The sequence below is a fragment of the Rana temporaria genome, chromosome 4 (assembly GCF_905171775.1).
Source record: "Rana temporaria chromosome 4, aRanTem1.1, whole genome shotgun sequence".
Taxonomy (NCBI): domain Eukaryota; kingdom Metazoa; phylum Chordata; class Amphibia; order Anura; family Ranidae; genus Rana; species Rana temporaria.
The window spans coordinates 391,091,453-391,101,818 of record NC_053492.1 but is presented as its reverse complement, the minus strand read 5'-3'; the positions used below and the strand labels follow the sequence as shown (position 1 = coordinate 391,101,818).

Here is a 10,366-nt window from a genome sequence, read left to right as displayed (position 1 = left end):
AGGCATAATGTGCATACTAGCACATTATGAAAGACTTCTCTTGAAACAAAGACCTCCAGCAGTGCGCTGTCACCTCTGCAGATGCTTTCACCTGCACTGGGTCTTCCTTCTGGGTTCGCAGGCTGCGGCCCCTTGAATGGCCAGGCTGCAATGACATCACAACCACAGCACAGAGCTTTGAAGGCATGCCCTTCCTTCAGAGCGTATGCGCCAGTGATGTCACCGGCTGATGCTCACTGGAATATTACCTCAACAGTGCATGTTTAGGAGATATTAATTTTACCTACAGGTAAGCTTTATTAGAAGCTCACCTGTAAGTAAAAATCAAATGCAGAAGTTTTCTATCACTTTTTTTTTTTTTACAGTAATGTTTTTACAATCACTTTAAGCTCTGGATTAACAGCTTGTATAGCACCAACCATAGTAACACCCAAACAGCATCAGGAAGAGACTACACAAAACATGGCAGGTGCAGTATAATCTCTGTGATTTCCACTTCCCCTTTTTTACACCTGTAGGTCCTTCCTCACCTTACACTGTGTATAACAATAGCAACAGCAGGAAACCTGCACGTCAGCAACAACATATTCATCTAGCTTCACATACCTCTTTCTAACTTACAGTCTACTCTTCCACATAGGATCAATAGAAAGCTGCATGTGTTCCCATATGGTGAGAATTAAAGTGCATGTCCAGGCATTACCCAAACTTAAAGCAGTATCAGGATGGGTTCACACTGGTGCGTCACGACAGCCGTCCTACTTTGGATCCGACTTTGCCCTGCAACTTGAAGCCGACATGCGACTTGGATCCCCGCGAATACCAGGCAGTGTTTGGTATGAATCTTGAGGGGGGGAACTCCACGCCAAATTTTAAATAAAAAACGGTATGGGTTCCCCCTCCAAGGGCATACCAGGCCCTTCATTCTGGTATAGATTTTAAGGGGAACCTCCTACGCCGGAAAAAAAAAAATCCCCCAAAATCCATACCAGACCCTTATCCGAGCACGCAGCCTGGCCATTCAGGAAAGAGGGTGGGGATGAGCGAGCGCCCCCCATTCCTGAACCAACCAGGCCACATGCCCTCAACATGGGGGGGTGGGTGCTTTGGGGCAGGGGGGCGCCCTGCAGCCCCTCCACCCCAAAGCACCATGTCCCCATGTTGATGAGGACAAGGGCCTCTTTCCAACAACCCTGGCTGTTGGTTGTTGGGGGTCTGCGGGCGGGGGGCTTATCGGAATCCGAGAACCCCCTTTAATAAGGGGGGCCCCCAGATCCCGGCTCCCCACCCTATGTGAATGAGCATGGGGTACATCGTACCCCTACCCATTCACCTGGAGGAAAAAAAGTGTCAATAAAAAACAAACACATTAGACAGGTTTTTAAAAATGTATTAGTTAGCTCCAGGGGTCTTCTTCTGACTTCTCCCGCTCTCTGTCTTCATCTTCTTCCGATGTTGACAAGACGCTCTCTCCCACTGTAATGCCGTGTGCGCAGCGATTTATGTAGGCATGGGGCGTGGCCACCGGGTGATGTCACCCGATGACCCCGCCCCTTATGTCATCACAGTCCCATCGTGCCCGGGATGCTGATGTCATAAGGGGCAGGGTCACCGGCTGACATCACTCGGTGACCACGCCCCATGCCTACATAAATCGTTGCACACGGCATTACAGCGGGAGAGAGGGTCGTGTCAACATTGGAAGAAGAGAAGAGGGAAGAAGATGACGGAGAAGACCGGGCCAATGCTAGAAAAAGAGCTGGAAGAAGATAGCGGAGGAGCCCGGCAGAAGGCAGAAAGCACAGGAGAGCGGGAGAAGAAACCAGAGTGTGGAGAAGGCACCGGGGAGAGCGGGATAAGAGACCGGAGAGTCGGAAGAGACACCCGAAGTCAGAAGAACACCCCGGAGCTGCCTAATAAATGACTTTAAAACCTGTCTAGTGTGTTTTTTTAATTAACACTTTTTTCACCCAGGTGAATGGGTAGGGGTACGATGTACCCCATACTCATTCACATAGGGTGGGGGGCCAGGATCTGGGGGCCCCCTATATTAAAGGGGGCTCCTGGATTCTAAAAAGCCCCCCGCAGACCCCGTCAACCAACGGCCAGGGTTTTCGGGAAAAGGCCCTTGTCCTTATCAACATGGGGACAGGGTGCTTTGGGGTGGGGGGCCGCTCATGTTGAGGGCATGCAGCCTGGTACGGTTCAGGGGGTGGCACTCGCTCGTCCCCACCCCCCTTCCTGACTACGTGCTCGGATAAGGGTCTGGTATGGATTTTGGGGAGACCCCCACGCCGTTTTTACGGCGTATGGGTTGCCCCTTAAAATTCATACCAGACCGAAGGGCCTGGTATGCTCTTGGAGGGGGAACCCATGCCGTTTTTTTATTTAAAATTTGGCATGGAGTTTCCCCTCAAGATCAGCAGAGCACAAGTCCCATGCCAAAGTCGGAGCATGCAAGACGGCGTTCCGACTTTGATTCGACTTCAATGATATTCAATAGGCTGAAGTAGGATTAAAGTCGGACCAAAGTAGTACAGGGCACACACGTTCCAAAATGGCTGGTTCCTGCTGTATCAGGCAAATTTTGCTTTAAACAAACAGATTTGGATGAACTTGACCAACAAGTGTCTGGATGGAGAAATACATTTTTTTTTCCATTCAGCCAATGATCCATCTATGGCCAGCCTTTGGAATGAAGAAAGTTTTCCATAAATGAATAAAGGCTGACCATTGTAAGCTCCCCTGTAAGTGGTAAATGGTATGTCCCAACCCTCCAACTGCTACTTTGTCTGGACAGCATTGTCTGTTAAAGCAAGTTGAAAAATAACACACTTACTGGCCAGATCACCAGGAGAAAATAAAAGGAAAAAAGCCTAAAAAGAGAAAACTAATACAGCTTTCACATTAAAAGAAGTATGGAGTTTTTGCAGATTAAGGGCCCTTTCACACGGGGCGGATCAGTAATGATCCGCCTCCCGTGTGTCTGTAAAGCTCAGCGGGGATCCTCCGTAAAATCCCCGCTGAGCCGTCGGCTGACAGTATGTCCGTGTTCACCCGATCCGTTCCGCCAGACGGAAGAAAAATAGGATTTTCTTCCGTCCACAAAAGCGGAGCTTTGCGGAGGCGGGTGATTATGGGCGTCAGCGGATGTTCAATCACATAGGGACCAATGTATGTCCCGTTTTCATCCGCAACGGATGGATGGAAATGTGAAAGGGGCCTTATACTTATACCTAGGGGAATGCAGCATCTGTCCCCCGCTGGCTCCAATACTGAGAACCAATCAATCTAAATTCACAGATTGCTTGGTTCTCACAGCTCCCCAAGCAGAGAGCCGGTGACTGTCAGTCACCACTCTTTGCTCTGCCCCCTTCCTTTCTCACTGGAGCGCTGGGCTGTGAAGGGGGCTGGAGCGGCCGGCTCAGGCTCTCAGCGACTCGCTAAGGCTGAGCCGTTTACCGGTCCAGGCATGTGGGTGGATCCCAACCCCAGTGTTGCAATCTTGCCCAATCCTGGATCAGCTCTGTGTTCTCAGAAGACCGTGGACTTCAGCCCGCAGTCTGCTAAAACGGGTCAGGGTCATTCACCATGATAGACAGTTTGAAGGCCCATATGGAACTTAAAGGGGTTGTAAAGGAATTTTCTTTTTTTCATAATAAGCATCCTTTACCTGCAGACATTCCTCTTTTCACTTCCTCATTGTTCGCTTTTGCTCAGAAGTTGCTCTATTTTTTCTCAGTTCTGTTCACTTCCTGCTTGTCTGATTTTACTGACCACCGTGATGGGAGGCTTTACTGCGGTGGTCAGTAACGTGCTCGCCCCCTCCTGGGAACTACATCTGTGTGGCAGGACGCTCTCTACGTGTTAGAGACTTCAAGGAGGTGTGAATTACTGGGCGTGCCGCAATGCATACTGGGAAATGTAGTTCTTACATGAACGAGCGATGCAAACCAGGAAGTGAATGAGAGAACAGAAACTAGAACGCCGGAGGTGATATAGATGAAGGAATTTAATAAGTATTTACTCGTTTTTTAACAGAATCATTACACTATTCTGTCTGTCTACCTTGCAGACATTAATTTTAGGCAAACATTTTTTTTCCTTTACAACTCCTTTAATTACTAAACATAAGCCATCTACGTGCATAGGTACACTCATCTATATTCAGTTACAGCATTTGCTGCATGGGCATATCTACTTGATCTACATAGTGCTCCTGAATCAGCCTCCTGTCTGTGACCTCTAAAGCGCATCATAGCCTCTCGGACTCTAGTTGGTCTATTACGTATATTCCCACCATGCTGTCCCCTGAGGAATACTAGAATTAGTCGAAACGTCTTGGGTATTTTGGTGGCTATATATAGTAACTCAGCACATCTTTTTAACATTTCTGAATTCCATTGCGAAATAGACCAGGATTTGGACTGTCTAGACTTTATATTTTAAAAATTTGTATGTTTTTTGCTCAATAAAACTTTTTTCTATTTTTAGAAAAAAATCCAGTTGTTTTTTAATCCAATTGCTGAAACAAAAACCCACGGAAGATGCCCTTCTTTCTTGTCTATACCCACACAGGGATGGAGCAGCTATGTAACACACACACACACACACACACACACACACACTATCTTATTTTCTTCAGCAGTATTTTATAGGGATAAAATGATAAATTATGCAGTCTTTTTAGATATGTACTGAATATGTTTTTTTTTTCCCTGGCATGCACTTTAAAAGGTCCTAATGCTCTACTACTTGCTTGAACATAGACATCTTCCTGCCCGTTATCTCAGGAAGACATCTGCCGATCTATGGCCTATCTTACAGCAGAAATCAGAACGTTTTTTTTTTCTTCTGTTAAATACTGCACCAGTATACATTTTACAGGATGTTCATCTTACTGTGAGAGTTTCTCATTTCATTAAAAATAAGACTGATAGTTGTAGAGGTATTTATGGATAGTCAGAGGTGTTTATGGAACGTACAGTACATTATCAAATAAAGGATGTTGTACTTTAATGCACCCAATATAAAGCAAAAAATGTTTTTTAGAGAAAGACAAAATCATTTTTGCTTGTATGGTTTTGTAACCCTTTGCAGAATACACCAAGGAATACACCAATAAAATGTGAGAATATTAAAAGAATAATTGTATGTTTGAGATACTAAAAACTGCTCAAACAAGGCATAACCTACACAAGTTTAGCGAAGCCTTACCTATGTCTAGATTACATGCGATTCCAGAAAAACTATGGTGGAAAATAAAAACACACATCTAGAGGAATCCCTAATTTAGTCTTTGCTTTCATTCTCAGCACTTTGTGATCTACAGCAATTCCATGAATGCAGTGCAACAGCCAGGGCCGCCATCAGGCGGGTACAGCCCATGCACCTGTAAGGGACCTGAGCGTCTGGTTGGGCCCAGACTGATGGGAGAAGGCAGGGGCGGGTGTAGAGGAGCTCTGTGGGTTGGTCATTGAGCTCGCATTTGGCTTCTTGCTGCCACCTCTCGCAAATTCCTGTATGTGCACCCCTGCGAGCATACAGGTGTGAGGGGGGGGCTGCAAGCGTAAAGGTGTGAGGGGGGGCTGCAAGCGTACATGTGTGATGGGGGGGCGGCAAGCGTACAGGTGTGAGGGGGGGTGGCGAGCGTACAGGTGTGAGGGGGGGGGGGGCGGCGAGCGTACAGGTGTGAGGGGGGGCGGCGAGCGTACAGGTGTGAGGGGGGGCGGCGAGCGTACAGGTGTGAGGGGGGGCTGCGAGCGTATAGGTGTGGGGGGGGCTGCGAGCGAACAGGTGTGAGGGGGGGGGGGTGCGAGCGAACAGGTGTGAGGGGGGGGGGCTGCGAGCGAACAGGTGTGAGGGGGGGGGGCTGCGAGCGAACAGGTGTGAGGGAGCTGCGAGCGAACAGGTGTGAGGGAGCTGCGAGCGAACAGGTGTGAGGGGGGGCTGCTAGCATACAGGTGTGAGTGAGGCTGAGAGTGTACAGGTGTGAGGGGAGCTGAGAGCGTACAGGTGTGGGGGGGGGGGGGGGGGCTGCGAGCATGCAGCTGCTGGATTGGGATGTCTCTTTTGGGCAAAATATAATTTCCTACCGTTAAACCTTCAAAGCATTAATGACTTATAACTAATGCACACTGTGAATTTTCATATATGACATTGTGCGAGTGTTAAAATAAAAGTGTGTACACTGAATGACTTGGTGGGATAGCCATTGGGCGGATTCGGTGGGACGGCCATTGGGCGGATTCGGTGGGACGGCCAGTGGGCGGATTCGGTGGGACGGCCAGTGGGCGGATTTGGTGGGACGGCCAGTGGGCGGATTTGGTGGGACAGCCAGTGGGCGGATTCGGTGGGACAGCCAGTGGGCGGATTCGGTGGGACAGCCAGTGGGCGGATTCGGTGGGACAGCCAGTGGGCGGATTCGGTGGGACAGCCAGTGGGCGGATTCGGTGGGACAGCCAGTGGGCGGATTCGGCGGGACAGCCAGTGGGCCGATTCGGCGGGACAGGCCCTGGGGAACGTTGGTGGTCAGGCCTGGATGGGGGCCCAGACCTCAAGCTAAGGGTTCCCCACAATTTCTGATGGCTGCCCTGGCAACAGCAATTAAATACTAAAGTATATTTTGAATTTCAAGAATTCCATTTGCTGTAGGATAACATACTTTTTCCTTCTGCATAGGGGCATTAGGGGCCTTGGTGGCAAGTTCCCCCTTTTCCATTGGTGGACCTGTCAACATGTAGATCTCCAAAACAAATGTGATATCTGTATTGTATTAATTAATTTTTTATTTTCTCTCTGTATTTATATAGTTGCCTTTCTGTGTATGGTTGAGACATACATCCCCTGATGAAGCCCAAAGGCGAAACATGTCGGGATAACGTACGATTACTCAACCCACTATTAGATCTCTAATGCAACCACCATTTGGAACCACTTTATTGTGAAAGCCTGACACTGTTATTGCTCTATTTTTTTATCAATTTTGTATAATTTTAAATAAATCCTTTTGTATTTTTGACTCAATTTGTGCTCGAGTCTTCCATTGTTATGGTATTAATTAATTCAAGCACCGCTATAGTCCCATCTCCTTTTTCGTGTTTGTTTCATTAATGCTACATAAACATGAACTCATCGCAAATAAAAGATAAAACAAAAAACAAACCAAACTAACCTCCACATCCAGCTCCGAGATATCAGCAGTAGTCTTCATTAGTGACCCGATATTTGGAACTGTTCTCCCAAAGTCACTATGTACGAATTCCTTTATATAGCTATCGATTTGTTAAGTACATTAATATATATTGACAAGTAATGCTACAAAAGAAGTAGACCAGCTGGCTAAACCTGTCCATATCATTATTTATTTATTACAGATACTTATTATTGCGCCGCCAATTTACGCATCGCTTTACACGTAAATATTATACATTCACATCAGTCCCTGCCCCCATGGGGCTTATAAACGAAGGTCTCTAGGTCACATTCATACATACACATACTAGGGCCAATTTAGACAGGAGCCAATTAACCGACCAGTATGTTTTTGGAGTGTGGAAGGAAACTGAACCACCCGGAGGAAACCCACACGGGCACAGGGAGAACATGCAAACTCCAGGCAGGTGGTTGTGACTCGAACCGAAGACCCTAGTGTTCCTATGTGGAGGTGCCAACTACTTAGCCTCTGTGCTGCCCTATATCAACTTACTGTACATTTGCATATATAGTATTTATGCTAAATAAAAATTTTAGGGTTGGTTCACACCTGAATAGCACAGGAATGGGCTGAAATTGCACCGGATCACGCAAAAAATAGTGCACTACTATTTACAAACACACTGCGGTACCATGCAATCTGGTGCAGGCAAATGCACTGTGTTTGCAATCTGCGTTTAGGAATATATAGGCCCCCGCAGAAGAGCGCACACCCAGTGCCATTTGAACACAGTGTGGAAAACACGCATAGAATGCGAGTTTCCTGCACCGCGTTTTGATGTGAACGAGCCATTATGCTGACCATATGCAGCAGAGTTCCAGGTGAAAAGGGTGAACTTCACTCAGTGGGTGGTCCTACCAGTCCCACTTTGACAAAAATCGATCATTTGATTGACTGTGGTCGATGGAGCCTGCTTGAAAATTCTGGGCCATACAGCAGGTGCCTCCAATCAGATGCATTTGCTGTTAGAGTATTCTGACATCAGAATGTAGCCCAGCAGGGAGGGTTAGAGAAATCTGTTAAAGTGGAGTTCCACCCATAAAAAAATGATTCATTAATGTGCATTTACTCACCTTTAAATGGCTGTTGCTATGCGGTCCTTCAAAATCTTCATCACCTAGGCTCCTTTCGTCACTTCCGCTCACTATTGCTCCTGGGAGATGTGTCATAATTTCCCAGAAGTCAGTGGGCAGCACCGAGGGCTAGGTTGCCATAACAACAGGGCGGGCACTTCCGGCATCACCGCCCGTTATAGAAACCTGTATACTTTACAGCGCCGCTACGGCACATTACTGCGCATGCGCGAGAATGGGGCGGTGCATGCTAGTCGCTCAGCTGCACCGTATCCCAGAAATAAAGGCTTGTGGGCTTCAAATACCCACAAGCAAAATGAAAACGGGCATAACACAGTCAAAGTTATTTTAACAGATGAAACCGGACGCTGGGGTACAATTTTAATAGGAGCCGTGTTATAATGGCATTTTAAACGCTTGTGAAAGGTTAAAAAAAAAAAATTGCGATTGTAGTTGGAACTCTGCTTTAAGCTCTCTTTTGCTCAGCCAGCAATCACGAACGAAAGAAATCCAACAGTGTATGGCCAGCTTTGGTAGTCTTCTTTAGACCTACTGGTATAAAGCTGGTCATAAACATTTTTGGACCCCAAACTTGGCACACATAGAGGAAGAGTGGGGCTACAAGTGTGCAAAGTTTGTTGTCCGGGGGACCTACGGCCGGGGAGCACTGATTTTTCAAAGCCGCACACACCTTCCATAGACTCCCATGTTAAACTGTCATTATTCCAGTGAGTTTGGGGACCCGGTACTGGCCGGTCGTAGGTCCCCTGGACCCGGAACTTGGCACACATGTAGCCCCATTTCTAATCTACAAATTTGCAAACTTTGTTGTCTGAGGGACCTACGGCTGGGGAGCTACGATTTTTCAAAGCCGGGCACCCCTTCCATAGACTCCGATGTTAAACATCAGTCTAGTCATGGACACAGTCAGGGCCGGATTTGCTCTCCCTGCCGTGCTAAGGCCAGGTTCCGCAATGCACCCCCTCCCCGCCAACCGAACCACCCCCCCAAATCAACTGAGAATGGCAACCGAATGGTAGGGGCGGCATGGTTAGTTCAAATATTTTTTGTTTTTACTTTATCAATTTTTCTTATTATTTGTAGCTTGTCGTTTTACTTTTATTTTTGTATAATTTTCTTATTAATTTTTCTTATTATTTACTTTTGAATTACTTTTTTATTTTATTAATTAAATTAATAAAATGTTCTTATTACAGGGACAGGGAGACAGACTCGGCGGCTGGGGGGAGGACAGAGTCCCGAAGACAGAGCCAGCAGAGAGAGGTATGTGGGGGGGCGGCAGCACACATTTTACGTGATTTCGGAGACATCGAGCGAGCGGATTCCCCCACACTACATTTAGTCCTGCTAGAAAGCAACTTAAAGCGGATGTGCCAGTAAAAAAAAAATATTAAAAGCCAGCAGCTACAAATACTGCAGCTGCTGACTTTTAATATTAGGACACTTACCTGTCCTGGAGTCCAGCGCCATCCGCAGCAGAGGACGAGCGATCGCTCGTCTCTCTGCTGCTCCCCCGCCATCCTCGGTGAGGGAACCAGGAAGTGAAGCGCTCCGGCTTCACTACCCGGTTCCCTCTGGCGCATGCGCGAGTCACGCTGCGCCCGCCGATTGGCTCACACGCTGTGTGCTGGGAGCCGAGTGTTCCCAGCACACAACGGGGGACAGACGGGAAGTCTGGAAAAACCCGTCTTTTGCCCAAGACGTGTGGCCGGAAGTGGGTGCAAATACCTGTATTATATAGGTATCTGCACCCCCCTCCCCCTGAAAGGTGTCAAATGTGACACCGGAGGGGGGGAGGGTTCCGATCAGCGTGAGTTCCACTTTAGGGTGGAGCTCCGCTTTAACTGTATGTTCCGGGCGTCAGGGGGACTCCGGTGGCCTTGTGGGAAATCCGGGCCTGGGCACAGTGAGGCAAAGTGAAGCACAGGGAGGCATGCAGATGGACACCCTAGGCTTATATTCGAGTCAATACGTTGTCCCATTTTTTTGTGGTAAAATATTTAGGTCGGTTTATACTCGAGTATATACGGAAATATACCACGGCATAAATAGTTAT

At 47.6% G+C, this 10,366-nt stretch overlaps 1 protein-coding gene across 2 annotated transcripts in view; it reads right to left on the bottom strand.

Annotated features, from left to right (window-relative positions):
- Positions 1–10,366, bottom strand: part of PUS10 (pseudouridine synthase 10) — a 124,407-nt gene that overhangs the window by 7,811 nt on the left and 106,230 nt on the right. For both annotated transcript variants that reach the window (XM_040351140.1, XM_040351142.1), the window contains exon 17: positions 7,175–7,274. In XM_040351140.1, the coding sequence (XP_040207074.1) occupies positions 7,175–7,274 (100 nt within the window). The remainder of the gene's footprint in view (positions 1–7,174; positions 7,275–10,366) is intronic.